This window comes from Hemibagrus wyckioides, linkage group LG19 (assembly GCF_019097595.1).
Source record: "Hemibagrus wyckioides isolate EC202008001 linkage group LG19, SWU_Hwy_1.0, whole genome shotgun sequence".
In the NCBI taxonomy this organism is placed as follows: Eukaryota; Metazoa; Chordata; class Actinopteri; order Siluriformes; family Bagridae; genus Hemibagrus; species Hemibagrus wyckioides.
The window spans coordinates 16,622,911-16,648,257 of NC_080728.1; the positions used below are offsets into that span (position 1 = coordinate 16,622,911).

Sequence of the window (25,347 nt, forward strand, 5' to 3'; positions counted from 1 at the left end):
TTGCCTGTGTGTATTGTTTGTTAGATACGGACGAGTGTGATAATGACTACAATGGCGGCTGTGTGCACGAATGCATCAACATCCCTGGTAACTACAGATGTACATGCTATGACGGCTTCATGCTGGCGGATGATGGACATAACTGTCTAGGTAAGAAAAATGCAGCTTGCTCTTCACAAATATTCACAGATGCTTCACATCTTGAAGCAAACAGTGCAATTCATTTTTACATATCTAGCACTTGGATAGTGGATATTGTAACAAAGCTGTTTTACAGAAAACTGGAAATAGATTTAGAGCCATAATCAGCAAGCCAGAGGTGACATAAGGTAGAAATCTTGAGAGGAGCCAGACTCAAAAGCAAACCTATCATCATCTGGTTGACATGGGATAGACTCTGTAACAGTAGAGTGTGTTGAATACTGAATAATGAATGAAATGTGGGCCTAAACTGTATTTAGTGAGTGAAGTCTTTAATCTATTCAAGTAAGACCTTCAACAACAACCATGTGGTAGCAGTCTCATGGCAATCTTTAAGCTATCCATATGAGTCAGTCCTCAGCAGTGAGTGATTCTGAGGCAGGGGTGTCCAGTTATATCTGCAAAGGATCAGTGTGGGAGCAACATCTGACTTGTTTAATAGCATCTGCATCCACAGCAACCCTTTAAAGATAAGATTAGACATCCTTGTTCTACGGTGACAGACGTTCCCTACCAAACTAGAGGATGGGTCCAGTAAGCCTAAGAGAGAGAGAGAGAGAGAGAGAGAAAGAGAGAAAAAGAGAGAGAGAGAGGGGGAGAGAGAGAGAGAGAGGGAAGACTGAAAGGAATGCTCATGTCCTTTACTGGTTTATGAGGATATACACTGGACCAAGTGCAAGCAGGGCCATCCAAACATCCCAGATTACTGAAACTCTCTATGCCCATGACCAAGGTCAGCATCTTTATTTTTAAGTTATTAAACAAATACGTTTTCAACCTAGACTGGACAGGATATCTGGTGGTTTGTAGGAAAAAAACTCTGCCCTTTGCTGCAGTCTTCATCATTCTAGGTACTAATAAAGAGCCTGATTTGTTTTAATCCTTACGGTATAAAACTTAAGTTATATCTGATCTGTTTTTGAGTCTTTGCTGCTATGTTCTTTTGTGTGTTACTTTATGTTTTATTTATAGATAATCACTGATGCTTAATCAATGATTATTATTGGGACATTTGTAATAGAGGAATTCTATGTAGCTGAACCAGAAATTGTAGATGAATATCAGTATTCTTCACCTATATCCTGTTGAATATTAACCCAAATTTCTCCCCATTTTTGTTCCATTTTCTCCTTAATTTTCACTAATCATCCAGCTCATTCTAAATCAGGGAGGGTGTCAGGGAGGGTGAAGGCTAAGGGCCAAACATGCCCTACTAATCCACACAAATGCATCACACTGAGCTAAACAAAGTAGATTTCATGCAGAAATGTGGCATAGTATTCAATTAGTAGTAGTACTAATTAATTAGTAGTAATTCATAAAATTTAGAAAGCAATGTACACATAAGCTGCATTAGGAGCATTGCAGCAAGGGGCGCTATAGGGGACAGAGGCGGGTTTATCCGCTTCAGCTGTCATTTTACTCGTGCAATTTTTACTCTTACATTGAGAATTTCCCCTATATTTTACCACAGTGCTGCATGCCCATATGAGTTCAGCTTGCACCCATATGCTAGAAAACCAAACTCTGCCTCGGCTATACACACAGCTAGCCTGTCTCTGGTCCACTTTCTTTTGGAGAGTTTTTCTCTCCTCTTCTCTTTGCCAACTGACCTCTCCAAAGACCCCTCCGTAAGCGTAAACAAACACGCCTCTGTGCGCTTTGGGAAGTGCAGCCTCATCTAGCCCAGCTCCCTCATTCCACTCCCGCTGACAGGACTCGGCTGGCAAAAAAAAAAAAAAACCCTCCCGGTTATTTTCTTCTCTTTAAAATGTCACCTCAAGTGTCACCAGTGGTGCAATCGCATCCATTTCCCAGAATTCAACTGGCACAGTAGATGTTTATGTTAGTGGTTAAAAATGGACTCGTGAAGGGAAAAGTCAGAGAAAATTAATAACTCACCATCGCATATTTATTTAAATGGTTGAATGTGAAATTCCACGACTCTGACAGGCAGCACTAGTTTAATGTTTTTAGGGGGCTTGCTGTGGGGGTTCAGGAATCTGTTGAAAAGTGAAATGTGTGTGTGGGTTTTTCATGCTGCGTATCTTCACACGTCCATTTTTATTCATGCTACAAGCCAATGCAGATTGATTTGCCATGGTGTGTGTGTGTGTGTGTGTGTGCGTGTGTAAACTTTCATTATTGGACCAGTCTTTCTCCACATCATAACTTTTGGTCAGTTCTAATCTGAGCCCTTGAATTGATTTGAGCCCTAAATATGCTTTGCTATCTATTAAGTTTGAGATTTTTGGAGATCTTTGAAAACTCAAATGGCAGAAAACGAGACAGTTAACGACATTTAGGTTTTTTTTTATGTCCTTCAAGCATCGTTGTGCAAACGAGTTACCAAGAGAGTGATAGAGAGCATGAGGAGTTGGAGGACAGCACATGAGTAGCTTGGCTTAGGAGGACAAGCTTTGGACGACTCTGTCTCTCCTCCTCTCCTCCCTGCTTGATGAATCCAAAAAAAATAGAAGAGCTGGCAGTGTGATTGAGTTTCAGGATGCTGACCTCATCGTTTTATATTAGCACTCACTAATGATGATAAATATCCAAGCAGCACAGCACAACGCGGCGCTTCATCACGACTCCGTTCCAGCTACCTTATGTCTCATGTCTCTGCTATGTCTCTGTCTTTAATTCTCTTTCTACTTTTTTCCTGTCTCTTTTTTTTCTATTCATTGTATTGCAACATACTGAGTCTGATGTCTTCTCTCTACTTGAACTAATGCTCTCTGCTCTTTATCTTTATCTCTGTAAACTTATTAAGGTTCATGCTCTTCTTATCCTTTGCCCCCTTCTCTCTCTGTCTCTTTCTTTCTTTCTCTCTCTCTCTCTCTCTCTCTCTCTCTCTCTCTCTCTCTCTATACTCTCACTACTGTTTCTCTCCCTTGTTCATCTTCCTGACATCCTATTTCTCCATTCCTCCCCTCATATCTCTTTTCTCCCTTTCTCTCAGTAAGTTCTTAGTTATTTTGGCCGTCTGTCTCTCTGGAATGAATCCAGGCTGTTTCCCCAGAAGCAACGGGCTTGTTCTCTATTTGACATCTTTATTGTGGAGTGTTTCAAATAGAAGGCTAAATGGTGGCACTGGGAACCATGACAAGACCTTAGAGGGCCGACACTGAAGAGAGCTCTGCTGTTCTACATCCCTACTTTCTCTTTTTTTTCTGTATGTCTCTCTCACTTTCCTTCTGGTCTTTATCTTTGTCCTGGATTTCCCTTTCTTTTAGTCTTCTGAACACTTTGCTTATATATGGCATACTGAATATTGATGCAGATTGGTAGTAGTAGTAGTACAAAGAGGCAGGGCTAAAATACATTAATAAAAGCTGTGTATAGGTATGTTGCTGCAATATCCAATCAAATTAATTCCACTAATTTTCTTTAAAGAATTCATCACTTAGCAAGCTGACATTTTTCCAATGACATCTAAGATTTTATTTTTTAGATTGATGGTGATATTTAAGAGCTGGCTGATGGAACATACAACATAACTTAGTGGATTTAATTTTTCATTAGAATTTTAAATATTCATGGTTATAGTTAAGTGGTAGCCAGCTGTGGTCAATGCCACCATAGTGTGAAGCGTGCAGCATGGCCACTCCAGAAAGAACTTTTGTCTTCATCATCATCATCATAATCATCATCATCGTCATCATCATGTCATCATCATGTCATCATCTTAGTGATCTTATGTGGTTAACAATATCAAATAATAAAAAAAACTGGACAACTTGGAAAATCTTGCTGTGGTAGGCCAGTATTGATAATAAACATTTCTGGGAAATTTCATTTCAGTATATTTCATGATTGTCTAACAGCGAGGTTTGTTGAGTGTAATATAATGGTGTATAGTAGAAAGCGGGTTTAGCTAGCTGACAGAGAAGCGAGAAATTCCCTGACCCCACAGAAACACAACAAACATACAGGTTACAAATGTACCAACTTTTTTCTTTTTTACTCTTAACCATGTTCGTTATTTGAAGGCGTAACACTGGAAGTTTGTTACTAGCTACTGCTCGAGTAAAGCTAGAGTATTTTATAAGATGTAGCTTAATGTTACCTTAGCTAAGAGCAACCTATGTGCCTTTGATGTCCGGGGAGCTAAATTACGTTATACAGTCTTTTAATGGAATAATATTAGTATTAGTAATCCTAGATTATCATCCTAATAAATGTACTGGGTTTAACCTGGCCACCATATTGTAAAAATCTGGCTAAAGCACTGATTCTCTTTATATTTCACATTTTACAACCTCTCATTTGTTACAAATAAAATAACTCAGTCAGGTGTATGTAGTTAGAATTTAAGGTAAATTGAGGTAAAAGTAAGGTAAAGTGAATAGTTTATATCCACCAACAGGAGTGAGAAAGGTGACAGGATTTTTAATCCCACATTCTGAAATCCAGGATACGATGTGTTTATGTTTTTAATGTCACACACCCTGTAATATACATCAGTTCAGCTGGGTTTATTTCTGATTGAGAAAAATTACATTTGGACATAAAATTGAGCCCAAAGCCTTTAAATATTCTATCTCTGCAATTTCCCCCTCTTCTGTTCCAGTAAAATTAGGTTCACAGGTTCACCTGAAAACACATTACACAGCTGATGATTAATGATGTGCTCTGAGGTTTCTGGAGTCTTTTAGATGAAAATGGAAACTTGTTGACTGATCCGTCAGTGATGGAGTGATAGGAAATTTCACTGGACTTTCACTTATTTACCTGTAGTTTAATAAAAAACACAATTTCCAAAATATCAGTCTGGTTAAAGAAGAATGAAGACACTGCCTGAATTTGTCAGCTTTTATAAATTGTTGGCTGTATTACCTGAATTTGTGTCAAGATCTTGATCTGAAAATTAGTCATCTTTTAATCCTTTCCAGCACATTTCATTACTGATGCTGAACCCAGATCTCTATCATTTGACCCCAAAATTTCTCAAATCATGTAATTTTAAACTAAATCCATCACCAATAACTTCTTAAATGATCTCTCTTAGCCTCAGTAAAAATGCTAGGATTGATACATAAATATGCCCTCACCATCCCAAATAACATAACATTAGCTAACATAGCTAGACTGCTAGTTAGCACCTAGTAAACTGAGTAGGAGAAATAAGTGGGAAATCAATTACTGAATGTTATTGAACTTCATCTTATTCTTTAATATTTGTTACTTTAACAGCCGTCAAAACTTTTCAAATTCACACAAGATTTTATCATCACTCATATTAGCTGTACTGTCTGGCTAGTTAACTGCTGGTGTGCTAGCTTACAATCAGCTGGAACCAAGTCAAATTTAAGTATCTTAGTCTCAGTTTACGTATTCATATATTCTCATATTTATCAGTTGCCAAAGCTAGCAATTATAAAGTAAAGCATAATGTTGTTCATTACTGCTAGAGTTAGCTAGGCTAGGATAACTAGCTGGAATGCAGGATCTGTGGATAAGTTAACTATAATACGGGCTGTTGTTAGGTTAACTAGCTAGAATGCAGGTTTTGTTTGTAGGATAGTTAGCTAATATGCAGGTTTTGCGGATAGGATTGCTTGCTAGTATACAGGTTTTGTAGCTAGGTTAGGAAGCTAGTATATAGGTTCATACATAACATTTACTTAACATTTACATAGCATATAATTACTGAAAGATTTTACAGAAATATTGAGTAAGTTTAATTTAAATTGGAAAAAAAATGCATTTATACTATTTCGACTCAAATACCAATTAATTAAGATAAATAATCAGAATTTGATGTTGCAAAATGACATTTTTAAGTTTAGAGCTGGAGCTCTTTCAGTAAATATGTGCGACAATATATATTTTTATTTTTATTTTAAAAATACTTCTGTACTTTTACCACCGTATAGAACACAATAGGTTTATATTTTTATGTTTGCATTATATTATTAGTATTATTTTATTCTTATTCAAGAAATATTATTACATCTAGTTCTTATTTTTATGATCTTATTATTATTAGTTTTTGAGTTTGGGATTTTCACCACTATAATAAAATAAAAATCACTTTAAGAACCAGTGTCTAAGAGGATTTAAATCAGCAGTGACAAATTTTCAAGGAAATTATTTGACGGAGTTTCCTAAAGCGTCATCTTCCTCACGCTCTGGAGTCTCCATGTTTCACTCCTCTAGCACATCAAGCGTTCACGTCACTTCTCTCGTCTCAGACAGATGATGTCAGCATTTCCACTGACAGCAGTATCCAGCAGTTGATTGACCACCATAAATGGACTCCGCTTGCATCAATTGTCCTCATGTTAGTGTTGTGTAAGACTCAGAGTATAACACAGCTTGCGAAATTAAGAAATAGAGTTAGATGTAAAATCTAAGAGATTGATGAATTCACTACAGTGTGGTAACCGTGTGTCTGTTCAGCTTTGCTTGGAAATGTCCTCGCTTCATAATGTGTTTGTTTTAACTGGGAACTTCACACACACACACACACACAGCAGAGGTTCAGAGCACACACAGGGGTAAAACAGCCTCTCTGTGTGTTGGAGCTCATGTCGGAAGTCGTTTCACAGACTCCCAGATGCCACATGTCAACAAGTTTAAGCTCTAATTGATTTAAGATTGGCTAATGGGAGAGGCTGATTAAAGGGTAATCTGGTGCAGTTCCTCCCCGTCTTTTTTCATTCCGATTCGTATTTATTTTCCCTGCCTGTGCCGGCAGCTGGACTCAATGTGTTGATCATTTGGCTGTTTTAATGAATGTCTGCACCACTGCTGCGGCTTATCTTTTTATCTGCCCGTCTGTTTATCTTTAACCTCTTTTTTTCATCTTCCCAACTCACTCACTCAGTCAGAAACCAAAAAAACAAGGATAACAAATGACTGATCAGAGTTTTTTGTTTAAAGAAAGTGGGATTACTTGGGAAAAGGGTTTGTTGTAGTGACTAAAATGGTGTCCTGGATTCTATTTCTTACGAACAGTAAAAAACTGCATTATGGATAGTGTACTTGTTAAGGTCCACAATTTATAAACTAAATGGTGGGATGATCCACTGTAAAGTGGATAGATGAAATCTCTGAATGGCTCATTTCTCAGATTGTTTAGTAGACAGTTTATTGCTACGATTTTTCCTCTATGATACTCCAAATTAGTACAGAGTTTCTGTACTAACTCTATTCTGCATAGATTTATCTTTTTTCTTTATCACAATATAACATCTCTTCTACTTGCATAAACGTTTCTGGCATACACGATAACATTATATAAAAAAATCCAGAGACGTGTTCTGGTCCAGAGATAACGGATCTTGACAATATCACAGTCATCAAAAGTTGTTTGCTCTTAGGGGGAGAGAGATGATGTACTTCTACTTCAATTCAATTTATTTTAACAATGGACTTTGTCTGAAAGCACCTTTACAGAAGAATAGAAACAGAATTAAAATGATAAAGTTTGAAGTTAAGTTACTATTTATCCCTAATATTAATCCCTAATGGTGGTGAGGAAAAACTTCCTGTTACGTTATTCCACTAAATAACGTAAATGTAAATATTGTCCTTTCTACAACTTTTTATAGTCAAGAAGAATTGTGCAACCAAGAGCTCCTGAGGAAATAATAGGTCAGTGAGTTCCCTGTCAATCACAATGACGTCCGTATGAGCTAATGTATGAGGAAGAGGGCAGACAGCACTTCCTCTCTGTGCTGCTCTGTCAGAATTTCAATGCTGTGAGCTGGCTTCAAAATGCCTCAAAGGAAGTAAGTGTTAGACTTCAGCTTCTTTGATTTGGAAGGTGTGGTCTGGCTGGTGGATAGAAACTGGCAGGGAGAAATAAGGAAAATTAGTGGGTGGGGGTGGGTTGGGGTAGGGATCTTTTAATACAGATAGACAATGTGAGAACTGGATCCAGAATCATTAGTCATTAGTCAGGCTAAGGGCCCTAAATACTGATAGTCAAGTCACAGGCTAATCAGGCAACTAAAGCAAAGGTATAAAACACATCAAGGCAGTCAGCTGTAACAAAAGGCTCAGAAATTCCACACGCGCTAGACATGACAATGAGCTAACAAACATAAACTGTTTAAATAGTTTACAACCTGGAAGTGATGCAAGAGGAGAGGAAATGTCCTGAGCTTTCATTAAAGCACTATACATGCAGCCTTTTATTTCTAATGAAAGTGTTACAGTGGGAATGATGATTAGTTGTCAGCACATATGCCTCGCACCTCCATCAAAAGTTTGATTTCTGCCTCTTTCCACTGTGTGTGGAGTTCTTCTGCTTCCTTCGGGTTCTCCGGATTCCTCCCAGTCCAAAGACATGCATTGTAGGCTGATTAGCATCTCTGAATTAACCGTAGTGTGTGAGGGTGTGTGTTACTGTACACTGTGTAGGGTTGGCACTCTGTCCAGTGTGTCCCCTGCCTTGTATCCTGGGGCAGACACTGGGTCTCCCTGCAATCCTGTGTAGGATATGGTTATATATATATGATTGTATATGGATATATTTGGTTTAATGTATTTGAGACACTTGTAAAAAGTATTAATCACAAATGCAGCTGCTTATCTGTCTTTAAGTCTGTATGTGTAATAGTAATATCATATCATTATATTATGATGCAATGCTAAAACCAAATAGCTTTATTGTGCAGCTGTTAATTAAATTTTAGATCTAGTATCGTGTAGACAACATATGACTGTAGGCTACAGCTGCAGCCTGTTCACTATATATTTCACAAGTTAGCATCCAAATAATTTCAACAATAGGAAAAAGATTACCCATTAGTCACTTTGCTGTTTGTAGAGAATAGGAAGTTATCATGGCATCATTTCAAACCTCAGTCGTTTTACATTTTTCTTCATTTCTTGGCCTTGTGTTCTGTCTGAATCGTTTGCATTCTCTCTGTCTCCCCTCGTCGTGTCACGTTGTCCGTGATGTCTTTTCCAAACGAAAGTTTACACAAGTGCAATCAAACAAAACAAAATCAGTCTAAACTTGCTGTCTCAGATGCCAGATGTTTAAATTTTTGGCAGCATGAGCTCTAATTGAAAGATGACAGCTGAAATGTTGTTTTTATCTTTTCTTTTTGAGAACAAGCAAAATTGCTGTCTGTCACATGAACTATCCGTTTTCATTCATGCATCAGACAGTGAACGCTGCATGAGCTGAGGCCACACAGCGCAGTTCCTCACCTCCCACATGTTGGGAAATGCTTTTTATACTTCATCTCATTTAGGCTTGTGTTCATTTCAGAAAAGGCAATTTATATTTCCCAGGAGTGATGCTGTATGATATGCAGTGGCACCATGTTTTGAATGAGATCTTATTTCAAGTACAAGACAGGAGATGTGCTTGGCTGTGAGAGAGACAGGGATGCCTCTGGGGAAAAGCTGCATAAAGCTAGGCCTTCTCTCCTTTTTCCAATTCCATTCCACCACTTGCTCGGACAGTAAAGGCCTCGCTGTCTTGGCTGCGTTAACGAGCCGCCCTACAGAGCCTAAAATAAGAGTCATGTCTCCAGGTAAAAACCAAGGGCCACATAATAAACCCCTGTGACCAAATTAGGAGCTTGTGTGTGTGTGTCGAAACTGGTGTTTGCATATTACACTTTTTATGAGCGTTTGTGTATCCGTGTGGGTTTGAGAGAATGCCAGTGAGACGGATGATACTGTGACCCATGCCAGTAGTTTTAACTTCATCTGCTGCTGTGTCATGGCACATGGGAATCCGGTGTTTGTCTATAATCTGTGCTCAGAACAAAACATTAGCACAGTAACCCCAGTTGTAGAAGCTTATATTGGAGGGTGAGTTTGGCTCTGCTCTGGCTCTGTTAGCCTGCAGTGGGGTTTATGCCACTGTACCGGAGGTGCTAACAGCCATAAAGCACTTTACACACAAATAAAGAGCAGCTCTAACACTAGAGAGCTCATAAAACTCATTGGCTTTCAATGCACTCTTAACAGAAAAGGGCTCACAGCATACTTACTTAAGTAGACACAGATTCACAGACACATAGTTGAGTGCAAAAGTTTGTGTACACTTGCACAGGAGACAATAAATAGTGTTGCAAGATACATAGATTATTGCAAGAAGACTTTGTAAGAGTACATCAATAAACAGTATTAAGTATTACTTAATGTTTATAATAACAATGATAACAGTGTTATTAAATTAATAATTGCTGCATCTAATAACCATTGATTTAAAATGGATTAATAATGTTGACAAATATAATTTTTTATATTTAAGGCTGGGTGATAGATGTGACCTGAATTAGTCTGAGTTAATATTCCCCCACCAAAGTTTATTGTTTTCCTAAGACAGCATGAAGTTTTCTATTCGTCTTATATAACAGCATTATTATCAGTTTATAGCGGTACATCCCCGAAACAAGATAGTTCCTTTGTCTCACTGATGCTGTGATAGCTGTAAACAATTTCTCTCATTAAAGATTTAAGACAGAACTCACTGACAAATTTTAATTTCTAATTGCAGCCCCATAAAAAGTTCGCACAAATTGAATCTGAATTTCAAATGGATTGCACCAGCAAATTTTTCAGATTTTTCCACACCTTTACTCATAAAACCCCTAAACTGAAACCCTGCAAAAATTCAAATTCAATGCATGGGATAAAATTTCAAATTCTTCGAAAATTCAGATTTGTATATCTGAAAGCACTGATAGTGGAGACTCCTTCCATACACACACTCACACACACATTACTTATATTGTTCAATACTTATTGCCTCAACCTACCTCAACCCCTGTGTTTTTCATCTGCTGCTATATTTATATTTGTGTTTATTTCTATTTTGCACTACCTCAACTGCTGCTATATTGTATTTTTGCACAATACATGTTGTCAGGCCCCAAAGTTCATCATCATCTCATTTTATTACATTTCATTTACATTTCATTGCACGTTCTTTTTCTTTTTTTTCGGTGCTAAGTGTTGTTTTTTTGTATTTATAATTTTTGCACTGTCTTGTCGTTGCTCTGTTTGCACCTAGCTGCACACTTTACACTTTATGTGGCTTTGTGTTGTTCTTGTGTTTGATCTTTATGGTGTATGTTTATGTAGCACCAGGTCCTGGAGAAACGATGTTTCATTTCACTATGTACTGCGTCAGCTATATGTGGTTGAAATGACAATAAAGCTTCTTGAATCTTGAATCTTAAATGTTCAATAAACATAGAAAACCATATCTTTGTTAAATAACACATTTTGTATCACTTTATTATTAGATTTGGGTTAAGAAATCAACACCTGTCTAGAATGCCAGAGCGTGCAGTGTATCTTTCGTGTGAGACTCTTCATGTACATATCACTCATCCTCAGAGCTTATCTACATTCACAAGTCTATCAGAGAGAGAGAGAAAGAGAGAGAGACACACATCCAGGAAGCTTTAGACTAAACAGTGCAGGCAAAGGCTACCCAAGACCTAGATAACACACACACACACAGACACACACACACACACACATACGTATCTTGGCAATTAGTCACAATATACACTGAGTCACTGTCTATCACTGGCCACTCACTGCTAATGGCAGTGGATAAGGATGATATAGGTAACCAGGAAGCTTCAGTTTAGTCTTTCTTCACCCAGAACTGTATACTATAGTAAATTAGATGGCACTGTACATCTTTTATGTTTTTTATCCAAGTTTCACAATAATAAGTTGACTATATGATGACTATAATGAAACAAATGACACTGTTTAGCTAGGTTTCAGTAGTACAAACACACACACATTGTTACATTAAATGTTAAATGTTGTTTTCTATAAATCAATAAGAATTTACTGACCCTAAAGGAAATTGTGCTAGTTGTTTAAGACAATACAATACAAGTGGTCAAGCAGCAGCTCAGTGGTGTTGAAATACTGATTGGAAGGTTCCAATGAGATCAGGGCGTCTGCTTACTGCCATAAACATAATACAAGATATTCAAATTCCAGAGTAGTATTGGAGTCATGAATTCAATTTTCATGAATATGCTAATTTCCGACTTGACTTGGATTTGCATATTCATGATTTGAACTTTGATTAGCCTCAATGACTTCTGACATCTATAATTATTCTAGGGGTTGTCAGATTTTCTCGGCTCTGACCCCCCTGTATGTTTAGTTTGACCAATGTGTCAAAGTAATGTTATAGATGTCAGACTATAGATTAAAGATGTCCTGCCTTATCCAGAAAGAGCTGGTGTTTTAATTTCAACCAAGCAGAAGCCAGACATGATAGTATTTTGAAAGCCTAGATCAACTAATCAACCAGGTAAAATCAGGTGAGAAAACCTGCATCCACACCGACCCTTTGTGGATAAAATGAGATGAGGGCCAGCGATCTAGACATCTCATTAATGACCTTTATACCACATTGCTGTTGAAATCTTAAAGCTGATTGGTCAGGAGGTGTTGATTAAATATCACTAAATCACTTGGTGATGTGATGGTTCAGGAATTTAATCAGTCTTGGTGTGTTGGTGTCAGCCTGAAACTAATTATATATTATAATAACTTATATTGGTCTTATAACAACAATTACACTTTTATTCATTAACAACTTGCCATACTTTGATCCTTGCATTAAATGTTATGAAACGTTTATGATGCAAGTTAGATCTTGTTATTGCTTGTGTTATAGCTGAGATAGACAGTTGTTCCCTCACTAGCCTCTCTTTTTTACTCTGTCTCTTAAAGGAAGTAAAAAATGCAGGTTGTCATGTAACTGCGAAACCAGTAAGTAAATTCCTTTAACATGAAGACTTTTCCTGTGTCCGAAAACACGCTGAGATTCTTAATTCTCTTTACAGACAATTTCACCATATCAATGATTATATCAAATTTGCACCCTCTATCTGTTGTTTCAGCTGCATGGCAAAACCTCAGGTTTTTATTAATGCACTTATTCTGATATCTTATGGTTGCTATAGGACCAGCTCATTCACATGGTTTGTATGGCTCCACATAAACTAATCCAAGTCATAAACATTGATAAAGGAATCGTGTATAACTGCTTATATGGTGAAGATTTCGGTGAGGAGATTTTATTTTTGGAAGGAGTCTCCAGTTTCAGTGCTTTGTAACAGATGTAACACTGTAGCTTTAAGTTTAGACAGCAAGTTTAAAGATGGACGGACGCTGCACTGATGCCAATCCGAAGTCACAGAACTGGTCAGAGAAGGTTGCAGACCTGAGCTAATGTCACACCATCTAACACACTGTCATAAACATGGCATTGCCTAGACAATATGAACACACTTCTGAAATAATATCAAACATCATGACCTGCATGCTAATGTGAACAATATGCAGCTTGAGACATGCTTAAAAGCTTGAATTACATTGAAGAGGACTTGTTAAATAATAGGTCTCATTTCCGTGATGACTCGAGGCGTGTCTGCTCTCTGAATGACCCATCTGTCTGTCTAAATCTCTGTTTGTGTTTCTGACCGACTACCTGTGTGTGTGTGTGTGTCCTGGCCACTGGGTTTATTTGTTTGGCTGTCGGGAGGATGCTTGTGTGGATGCCGGAACATTCCTGTTCTGCGTCTAACCGGCTGTATTTCCCAGCTACATCAAATTGTGAGGGGAAAAAAGAGGAGGACCACAAATAAACAAAAGCATTCACTTTCACAAATATCTGTGTGGGCTTTTGATTACAGGGTAAAAAAAAAAAAAAAAGAAGGTGGCCCTGCATATATATGTGCGTGTGTGTGTGTGTGGGCACACGTTAATAGCTGTTTGTCTTTCTGTCTGGTTTTATAGATGTGGATGAGTGTCAGGACAACAACGGCGGATGCCAGCAGATCTGCGTAAACACCATGGGCAGCTACGAGTGCCAGTGCAAAGAGGGCTTCTTCCTGAGCGACAACCAACACACCTGCATCCACCGCTCTGAAGGTCTGCCTAAAATTGCGTGTGTGTGTGTTTATGTGTCCATGTCTGTAGCTTTGATCCTACTTCTTCATCTTTGTGTATTAATTTTGGAAATGAACAACAGTGATCTCTTTACATCAGACAGCTCTTAGTTGAGCAAAAGATAAACCATTATTTAAAAAGTTGAACTTCAAGCCTCACACAGACTCTATTTATAAAATTCGATTCGTAGTCGGTGGATTTTCCACCGAATTGGCTGCTTTTGAACTCCAGCTGGATGACGGTTGAGGGTTTTGCATACATTAGGTTACTTATCCTTGTTTATTAAAGCACATTCACATTTAAATAAAATAATTTACTTATACCCAAATGAATAGAAACTGACCCCAAAACTGGGCACAAAAAAACCACACTGGCAAGGACACATTGCCCACCACACCTCTAAACGTCCCAGCATGCACTAGAGGACACACAACATGGTTTTTTCTCAGCTTTAGCTTTGTAAATTTTCTTTACTACAAAGGTGGAAGGTTTAGCAGCCATGTAGCTGTTATATATATTAAAAACATAATAATAATAAATAAATAATAAATAAATAAATAAATAAATAAACCAGCAAAATAAAATTCAAAGATCAACCGATGTCACAGATTTGGTTTACGAATGAGTCACTTATTAGATTCTTTATGCAAATAATTTATCCTTCATTATCAGGCTTATTATTTAAATATGTATAATAATATATAATAATATTCTGGCTATTTTTTGGAGTCTTTTTCTTCCTCAACTATCCACATTAGTTCACATTAGTCATTGTTTAGTCATCCATCCATCCATCCATCCATCCTTGGGAATCACTGGACCTCATGATGTACTCTTTGAATATATTACCTTTGGTTACTTATTCTCGTAGTCATCCTATATTTATGACGGGATATGTAAGAATATACTTCACTTGATTGAGTTCTTGTTGTTTTAGCTGACTCTATTTATCTATTTATATGACCTCTTTTCAAGTTTCCTCTGCTACTTCAATTCAGGTTAAGTCAAGTGATTTAGTATGCCCATAAATCTGTCCTGCTGCAACAAACAAGTCATACATACAGAGTGGTCTCTTTGGGTCAGTTTTAAATAGAGTCTGGAACTAATCCCAGTGTTCCCCTACCAGCCTGCTCTCTGTTATCATACAACAACCACCAACTGTGGAGGCTGAAGGTTCACACATGTGTTTCCTATGTATGAGACATATGACTTCTGCTTGACTGAAACAAAAACCTGCATCCACATGGACCCTTTGTGAATAAGATGAGATGTGGACCAGTGATCTGGACGTCTTTTTAATGACCTTATTACCACAGTGCTGTTGAAATCTCAAAGCTGATTGGTTAGAAGGTGTTGATAACACTAAAACACTTGGTGGTATGAATGGTGCAGGAAATTAATCAGTGTTATTGTGTTTGTCATGCTGAAGCTGATTATATATAATAATAAGTTATTTTATTGGTCTTACACCAAGGCAATTTGCCAACAATTACACTTTTATATTTATTAATTAAGGGCATATCATACTTTTATTCTTTTAGTGTAACACACTCAGAGGAAAGCACTGTCTGCATTCTACATACTTGAGCTCACAGATGCACACAATTGCTAATGTCATGTGATTGACAGGGGACAGAGCATGAGCACTTGCTCTGTACCCATGGATGGGTCAGGACTGTTACTCATGATGTCCATGACTAAGTTTCTGTCCAGGGATTTTACTATGTCATATTACAATTGTGGTGAAAGCTGTTTAAGGAAGTTGTGTGTTTTAGTACTGCTGTGTAGAAAAGTATGATGTCAGAATCTAATGTTACAGGATATTAGACATTTATAGTCATTATGTTGGACCTACAGCATAACAAGGGCAGAATTAGAGTTTTGCTTTTTATCAGAATTCATGTTACTCACTGCAAACTGTGTTGCATTCATGTCATATGGCTGGAACTGTAATTATGTAGCTGTAACTCTTGGTGTGAACACACTGTATGTCAAAATAATTCAGATTGATGTGTAGAATAATATAATGTGTGTATAATACGTTTGAGACTCTTAAACTGCTTCAGTTATTTTTTAAAGATTAAGATAATTATGTTAACGTTTAGCATGAATTCAGCTATATACTCATGCTAGCTAATGTTTTATAACAGCCATGTATTTTACCTTGTAAACAAAATACCAGTGCATGAAAGCATTCAGTTTGTAACAATCCGCACAAATTCTTCCACGTGACCTGAACGAAGACATTAGGGGCATTTTCCTCGCTCATTCTGGACTCAGTCAGAACTTCTGTTCTTCTTTTGTCATGGCTTTTCAGAAAAAGTAGGAAAATGAGAAGTTGAAAAAATGTCCGAATGTGCCGCAGCTCAGTGTAGTACCGAAGGTCATGATTCATGAAGGTCGTGTGGTTCTGAATGTCATTATCAAAGGGTTTAATTTGCTGAAATGCATTTCTTGTCCTGGGTTTGGAGGTCAAATGCCTGCGCAAGTGTATGTGAGTGGGTGAAGGCTGGTTGTGGCACACTGGCTTGTGACCTGTGTGTGTGTGTGTGTGTGTGTGTGTGTGGTTGAGTGGTGAGCGGCATGTTCGGTCTTTTGCTGCCAGTCAGAAATGACAAATGAGACACATCTACAGTCAGACAGTTGCATTCCAGACAGCTTGAGGGAATCAAACACACACACACACACACACACACACACAAAGAAAAAAGAGTGGGCTGAGCTGTAATAATTTCTGTGATGTCACTCGCGGCCATGTGCGGAATGTAGCAAGTAGATGACCTCTCCTTCATTTCATATCTCTCTGTCTCTCTCTCTGTCTCTCCATTTCTCTCTCTCTCTCTCTCTCTCTCTCTCTCTCCCCCCCCCTCTCTCCCTGTCTCACACACTGCATTTTTTTGCCTGCTTTCTCTGACAGATTAATTTTTATTTGGAAAACTGTCCAGTAAATTTCTGAATTATTGGCACCCGTTATTACAATGGCCAAAAAAATACATGCAAACTTATTTCAAACATACAAAACAAACATTTTCTCTCAAAAACATATTAAAATTAGGTATAGTAAAAAAAGAAAATTGTTAATAAAATTGTTATCAGCCTCCAGGAACTGTTTTTGATCACTTCCTGTTTCCCTGGTGTTCAAATATGAGGCTGAAGAAATGTTCAGTCCTTTTTATGTCCATCATCATGAGGAAAACCAGAAGAGCTTTCGGCGTAGATGATTGTTGATTTACACAAGTCACATAATCGATCATAATAATATGATAATATACGTAAATATATAAATATGTTCTTAATGATTAATCAAAGCTATTAGAAAAAATTTCAAGTTACATGAATATTCACTGATCACACTGATTGATCTCATCAATCTCATGGGAGGCTTCATCAAGAATAAATTGTGGGGGGTGCAAAAACAAAACAAAAACAACAAATTAACTTTAAAAAATATTGTACTGAAGTAAAACTGTACAGCTGAAAACATCACCATATGCATTTGTTAATTTTTTGAGATGTACATTTTGCACATTTTTGTGAAGGATGCCAATAGTTATAGAACTGATTACATATATTTTAGGAATGGACTAATCCCAGGTTCACTCTGGAAAAGTCACAGAGTGTCGCAGTAAAGGAAAGTCGAAACACGACTAAAAGGAAAACTGGGAACGTGAAGGACTGGAGTGAGAAAAAGAGAGAAATAGACAGAAATAGAAATATTGGGTATTTACTTTTTTTTGGGAAGCCCATAACTACACAACTGTGTGTGCATGTCTCTGAGCCTGCACAAGATATATTTATCTCAGAAGGAAATCTTTGTGTGTGTGTGTGTGTGTTTAAATATGCTGCAAAGATATGTTCATGGGAAACATGCTAATGTTTAGTGCTAGCATTGAACTGACACAGTTTAAACACACACACACACATACACACACACAGAAGAAACATCAGGAGCTTACCTGGTGAATGCATTTCTTTCCAATTTCTTTAGTTTTGACTTGAACTTTAACACACACACACACACACACAAGCACGTCTTATTTCACACATTGAGCCTCATCACCTAAAACGAACCTCTCACCTTCACTCATCACGCACACTTGCTGATGACAGCTTGTGTCTTCTTGGATGTGCATGTTGGATGTTTACAGTCCATCTCTCAGCACTCAGGGCCAGTGGGTGAGTTGTGCGTCTGTGTGAGAGCGTGTCCTTGGCGCCGTCTGTCTGCTGTAGAAAAGTGGGGCTCTGTTAAAAGTGTGTTGGGTCTGTCTTTGACATATGATTGCACCCGGCGTTCTGATTTAATGCTCTAATGCTATTATCTACTCGTCCCTGATGCACTTTCACACCTGCTTGACAAAAAAGTGACTCAGATTGAGATTGCCACATCAGCCCTAATCTTTCTCTCTTTCAAGTTTCAATTACTCCCACTACCCCCCAAACTCCTGCACCCATGACCCAACGCCATCATATTTTCTTCACGAGGCAATTCCCTCTTTCTTTTTGGAATTTCACAAAGAAAAAATTTATTTCAATTTTTATAGCAATTTTAACAATGGAAATCGTCAGAAAACAGCTTTATGGAAATATCTAAATTCAGCATGCACATTTTATGTATATATTTTACTAAGTCAGAGGTGACGATATTAAAGGAAAAAAACTTCCTGAGACGATATGAGGAGGAAATCCTGAGAGGAACCGGACTGAAAAGGGAACCTCATACTCATCTGAGTGACACCAGAAAGTGTAATTATAAATCATTTAATTCTTTAACTGTATTATATGGTTAAAAAGTGCAATTATCCTTTTGTAACCAGGGAATTTGCTCTAGTTTTAACATAGAGACTATTTACTGCTCACTGATGGAGAGTCTGTGTGGCAAATTTCAGTCCTAATGCTTTCACAGCACTTGTAGTCCTTAATCTCTGTAGGAAAACTGCATCAGTTGCAGCCACAAAGCCATCTTCATGGTTTCTGTATGTTACTGTCCACAGTAATCTCACGCATCTTTAGGTTTTCCATGTGTGGCCTTTCTCACAGAGTGGGTTACAAGTAATGACTCCAACCAGAAGTAGGGCATCAGTAGAATTGATCAGGATCACAGGTACTAATGAAGTATTAATTAATAAATCCAGCTGCTATTAATACACATATAAGAAATTCCCCAAATTCTCTACATCTTATTTCAGCATTTTGCTCCTGCCTTTGCATATTAAACATGATACGCTGTGATATTTTATGATGCGGTAATAGTTGCATTGAAATGGTGGTGTTGGTGCAGCAAGTCCAGCTTTCCTAATTCGATCCTGAGCTCAGGTTAATGTTTGTGTAGAGTTTCTGTACATTTTCCTTTATCTGTGTGGGTTTACTCTCACCTCCCAAACCATGCCAGGAGGTGGATTACTGCTAGTTATGAATGAATGACTGTGTGTGTGTGTGTGTGTTAACACCTTGTCTTCCTGAGATGGGTTCTGGATTCACTGACACTTTGATAAGAATAAAGCAGTTGTTGTAAATGAGAAAAGTGAGTAACAGTTATTCATTTTTCTAATGAGTTTAAATACACCTTCTTCTTCTGAAGGCTTATATTAATAAAGGGGGCTTTTACTGTTTAGTTTGAAACAGAGCATGCTTTACCTAAAATACTGGAAATGTGAAAGCTGTCATGTAGACCAGGAAGTGAATCATGGTACTGAACCCTAGAATTTCTGCAGCAGCTAGAGTGAGTTAGGTTACAATGAAACCGTATCATGATTCCTGTGAACATGAACATAGCTTGTATTTGATCCTACACTTGTTCAGGAAGTAAATTAGCATGAGTAACAGTGGAACGTTATTGGACACAGAAGAAGTGACATGTCTTGCTGCATGTAATAGAACCAAAATAATAAAAAAAACATGTTAAGTCGATATGGTTGTGTTCATCATGCATGCTTGTGATGATGTAAGATGAACACAAATGATTTTCGACAGACTCAAGTGAGAGACCAGACCAGCTGTAGGGACGCCAGGAAAAATTACAGTCTGAACTGAACAGCAGCAAATGTGCCAAGTATGAAAACCACCTTAGACAACACCTTCTACCTGGACAGTGAGGGTATGAAAATTTTTAGACCTAAGAGTCTTTATGAGCTGCAAAACAGTGTTTTTCCTATTGTCCTATTGTAGTAGCCTATGTAGAGTCTTTAAAGAGCATCCTAAAAGTGCACTCATATCTAGTCCTTGGGAGAAAAGCATCAAGCTGGAGTGTCAAGTAAGAAAAGATGAATGTTAATCTAAATATTTTTAACCAGTGCACTGGCATTCCATTGAACCTCCAGAATGGGAATCGACTTATGGGACATTTTTTGAATGAATGAATGAATTATTTTAGCTCTTTGTGTGAATTGATATGAAATGAGTCAGGACTCTGAGTCATTACACTTACACAGCAGTGGTGGCTCAAGTGGTTAAGGCTTCGGGTTGTTGATTGGAAGATTGGGGTTCTTGCCCTCACACTGCCAAGCTGCCCCTGAGCAAGGCCCTTGACCCTCCCTACTCTAGGGGTGCTGTATCATGGCTGACCCTTTTTAAACTGACCCCGTCCAAAGCTGGGATATGTAAAGAAAGAATTTCACTGTGCTGTAATGTATATGTGACAAAAATCAAGGCTTCTTTTTCAATTTTAGTGGTCAAAGATAATGCCTTCAAATTTAGCTGCTTATGAAGAAGCACTCGAAGCATCTCAGAGAGCAGAAATGGGTTTAATATCAACATTTACTTAAGATAGAAATATTTGTGGAACTTTTTGGAAACTTCCTATGAATATTTTGCCCTTAGTTGGCTAGTTAAAAACATGAGTTTCACTTTGGAGTGGGATATAGCCTCCTGGTGGTCCAGGGGTAGGATCCCGCGCTCTCATTGTCGTGTCCTGTATTCGATTCCCGGGAAGGATGCTAACCCAGCCACTGAAGAGTTAGCTCTCAGTGCCGGTCCCAAGCCCGGATTAAATGTGAAGGTTGCGTCAAGAAGGTCATCCGGTGTAAAAAACCTGTGCCAAATTAAAACATGTGGACCAAGTGATCCACTGTAGCGACCCCAAACAGGGAGCAGCCAAAAGAACAACAACGACTGTGTAGTGAGACATGACAAAGGTGTTCAATACTGAACATGGACACAACAAAAACAGGAGCAAATTCAGTTTTTTGGCCTCTGAGGAAAAGAGTTAAGGGACAATAATCCCACACTTTAATGCAGACAAAGGTTTGAGTGATGAATACAAACAGGTTTTATAAAAATGTTAACCTAGACTAAATAGAAAGCTATGAATATAAGGCTCAGTAATATCACAGGCTATAAAGCTGCAACAAAAATTCAGCAAAGTGTCCGCACTCTGTAGTTTATATACAGTAGGCATGTTACCGATGAGGAACAGGTGTGAGTGATTAGTAATCAGGTGACCGTGAACATGGATAGATTGCTTGCGAGTCGTTTTTCATGTGAGGGAGCCTGGAGCTCGTCACCTGCGGATTGTAGGAAACATAGTTTGTTTGTTCAAGTACTTTGCTGGAAGTGGGCACAGACATCGACATCTACAAAGATGTCATTAGTGTAAGCTGCTGTGAATTTTCCGAGCATATCTCCGAGTTAACCGATTTCTAGAAAGAAGCATTAACCAAGCCGCATGGCATGACTAAATATTCATAGCATCCAGATGTTTTCCAGAAGGTTTTCCATTCATCTCTCACTCTAATACGAACTAAATTATGAGCATGTAATGAAGCTTAGGGAATGAAGTTTAGGGAAAATATAAGCAGGTTTAAATTGTCAGCTGCTTTTTATTTGATTTTCATGTAGGCTCACCTGCCTCTATGCCCCAAAGGAAGAACTCATTGTATAAAAGTTTTTATAAATTGTAAAACCTCTACAGTATTTGACGAGATGGCAGCAACCTGAACTAAACTTCCTGTGAGTAGTGAAATAAGCAGCTTAATCTCAGTAATGCCTGATGTCTATCTAAAGGAAATTACTCAGTAATTCTTCTTTAATTGTGCTCAATTACAGTCATCCAGGAGTATTTTTTATTGTATTTATTTAATTGTATTTATTTTATTTTATTTATTAATTATATTATTAATTAATTTATTTATTTTTAAAGCATGTATATTAGTATACAGTACAATCCCTCTGTTTTTCAATGTTGAATAACCAACTGCTGTGCATTCTTGTATTTCATCAGCATCCCTAATATTCGACAGGCAAATTTCCCATATATTGGATAGGGTATGATTTTGATTTTTTATTATTTTTGATTTTGAATTATTTCCATTAATATTCAGTAGATTATTATGCTTTAGTTCTTTTCTTTTTTATTTAATTTTTGCAGACGTATAAAATGTATTACCTCAGTTACAAAATGAGACCGAATGTCTGATAAGAAGAGAAACAAGAAACAAACCAATCAATACAGCAGCAAAAGCCTTCCCAGAGGCCATAAAAAAAAGGTCTGGTCAAGTGGTCCTCCAACAGGACTCTAATGAGAATGTCTAAATGGTACACTTAGGTTTCCAATAAAACCCAGTATCGGGCTTCAGATTTTGTAAAAGGATCTCAGTGATCCTTTGGAAGAGTGTCTAATTTTTTGTGGCGTCTGCATTGCAATACCTTTTGTATCCAGTCCTTGTGTGATGGGGGAAGGCATGTTTCCATTTAAGGAGGTGGTAAAGGCAATGACGCCATGCATTGTGGATGATAGATGCAAAGGGATGTGGTAGCTTAGGCGTTGGGTTTCTGATCTGAAGGTTGTATGTTCGAATCCCAGTCCACCAAGATGCCACTACTGGGCCCCTGAACAAGGCCCTTAACCCTTAATTGTATAAAATGAGATAAATTGTAAGTTGCTCTAGATAAGGGTGTCTGCCAATTTCCAGAAATGTAAATGATACAACTGAAGCAAATGGAAGGCCAGATCATGTTTTATATATATCTTAAGATAATATTATTTAACACCGGCTACAGCTTTCGGTATATAATAATATTGTTATCCATATGAATGGCAAGCGATGGAAACTAAACAGTATCTGTTTTTAATATACATTCAAATAAAAGTAGTTCTTGGTCAGGGATCTTGATTTTTTGGTCCTTACTCTCAAATGAAAGTAATTTGTCTGAGGCGAGTATTTAGTTTAAGTCGATATAATCACGTGAGTGAAAGCCAGGAGTCCTCTGCTGCACTGTACAGCTAAGCATCATGATTTAGTTTCGGGTGAGGCGGTGCATCTGATGAGGTCCTTGTGCATTCCTACATTTAAGTAAAAAAAATGCTTAGTGGTTTAACCTAACACAGAGTTTGGAAATCAGAACCTGAACCTTTAAATATGGCATTAGATATCCCCTCATGTTGTGAAAATAATATCCTTGTAAATTCTCCCAGCTCAACCACAGAGATTCTGGCAAATGTTGGCTGGTTGTAAATTGGGAATTTGAGGAGGGGTGGAGGCTGTTTGCCGTGAGAGCTAGTCTGCTACTTGTCAGGTTGTAAGGCTAGACATGCCAATAGCATCCACCGTGATGAGACGCTGGGAATGATGCTAGAAAACTGAGAGAGTGCTTCTTATTATTTTTACTGGAGCCACCATTCTCTTCTCTTATTCTTGTCTGTGGGTGTAGTACTAAAGCTTGTATTCTAATATGGACACCAACAGGAACTAATGTTGTGTTTCAATGGGGTTGTGTTCTCATTGAGTTTTTAGAAGATTCTCCATAAATGACCCAAATGTGTGTCAGTTCGCAAGTTCTTGAAGGTTTCTCAGTATGGGAGCTTGGTTAAAGGGACATGCTATGTGTTCACTATTCAGTTTGGTTTTATTGTCGTGAGAAAAGCTACACATATATCTGATTTCCTCTGTCATGATATCTTTCCGTTCTTTAAGTCATTGTCTTTGTTCTAGGTACTAAGTTGTAACTTCACACCTAGCAGTAACATTTTCATAGACACTTACATTTCTGCCATTTGGCAGACACTTTTGTCCAGGGCGATGGATATCTCATTTTATACAACTGAGCAATTGAAGGTTAGGGGCCTTGCTCAGGGGCCCAGCAGAGGCAGCTGGGTGGATCTTGGATTTGAACTCACAACCATTCTATCAGTAGTCCAACCTTAACCACTAAGCTACCACTTCCTTTAGTAATAGCTGATAGCTTTAACTGCTTGAATGGTGGACATGTGTCTTTTCCTCATGACAAAATCACATACTGTAATGGACTGGAATCCCGTTCAAAGTATATTCTCATCTCTTACTTCTAGGGTCAGCTCTGGATCCAGCGCAGCCCTGTCCAGGATAAAGAGGCCACTGATGATGAATGAAAATAATGGGACAAATGGACAGGGTTATTTTTCTAGTTTGACATAACAGAGGGTTCTTGTGTGTTTACAACTTGTAATTTGGTTGAAATTTTATAAAGAATGTTTGTGACACAGTTTATTTATTCCGGTAATGTTTGATAGATTCCTGAATTCATCCGCTGGCCCATGCTATACGTTTTACTGTAGTTACTGAATAATATGGTTTAAGATAAATAAATGAATAGTAATAAAGAAAGAAAAAGCTGGGGTTGAAGCCAGAAGTTCATGGGAACAAAGATATACTCTGACCTTGCCTGGAAAAATAATTTAAGACTATGGTCGTGGTGACGACGGAAAAAGTGACAGAATCATCCTTGAGGTTTGTTCAACACAAAAGAATAGTTTGTGTTTTATATATATAGAGAGAAATCATTATATATGTAGATATATTAAAGAGAAAATGTAAGCAGGAGAGCAAAATCTTTACAGGAAAATAAGCTGATAAATACACAGGTCTCTCACTATTACTATTGTTTCCACAATTTCAGTAGAAAAGTGACCTCAGCCAGAGGAGCTCAGTCGAATCGAGCATGTTTTTGTGCTGTCACTTCTGGACGTTTGTTCTAAATCAGCTCCCGCTACCAGGGATTTGGCCGTGTGCATTAGTGATTGTGTGTTGGTGCAGGAATGCGAGTGTGTGCGAGAACCTTCAAAGCTCTTCTAAGTCTGTGTGACTCAGATGGCTCCGGGTCTACCTATAAATGCCCTCTCTTTCCGTTTTTGTCTGTCTGTCTGTCGCTCTCTCACACCGTCTCTCTGTCCTTCTCTCTGATCAGGGGAAAAAAAACGTTATTAATGCGAGGGCTCACAGCGGCGCCGCTGCTGCTGTTCAGACGGTGCTGGAGCAATGCAGG

At 38.0% G+C, this 25,347-nt stretch overlaps 1 protein-coding gene across 2 annotated transcripts in view; it reads left to right on the forward strand.

Moving 5' to 3' along the window:
* The window catches only part of scube1 (signal peptide, CUB domain, EGF-like 1), an 82,466-nt gene that overhangs the window by 11,540 nt on the left and 45,579 nt on the right, over positions 1–25,347 (forward strand). For both annotated transcript variants that reach the window (XM_058417754.1, XM_058417753.1), the window contains exons 3-4: positions 25–150; positions 13,960–14,094. In XM_058417754.1, coding sequence (XP_058273737.1) covers positions 25–150; positions 13,960–14,094 — 261 coding nt within the window. The remainder of the gene's footprint in view (positions 1–24; positions 151–13,959; positions 14,095–25,347) is intronic.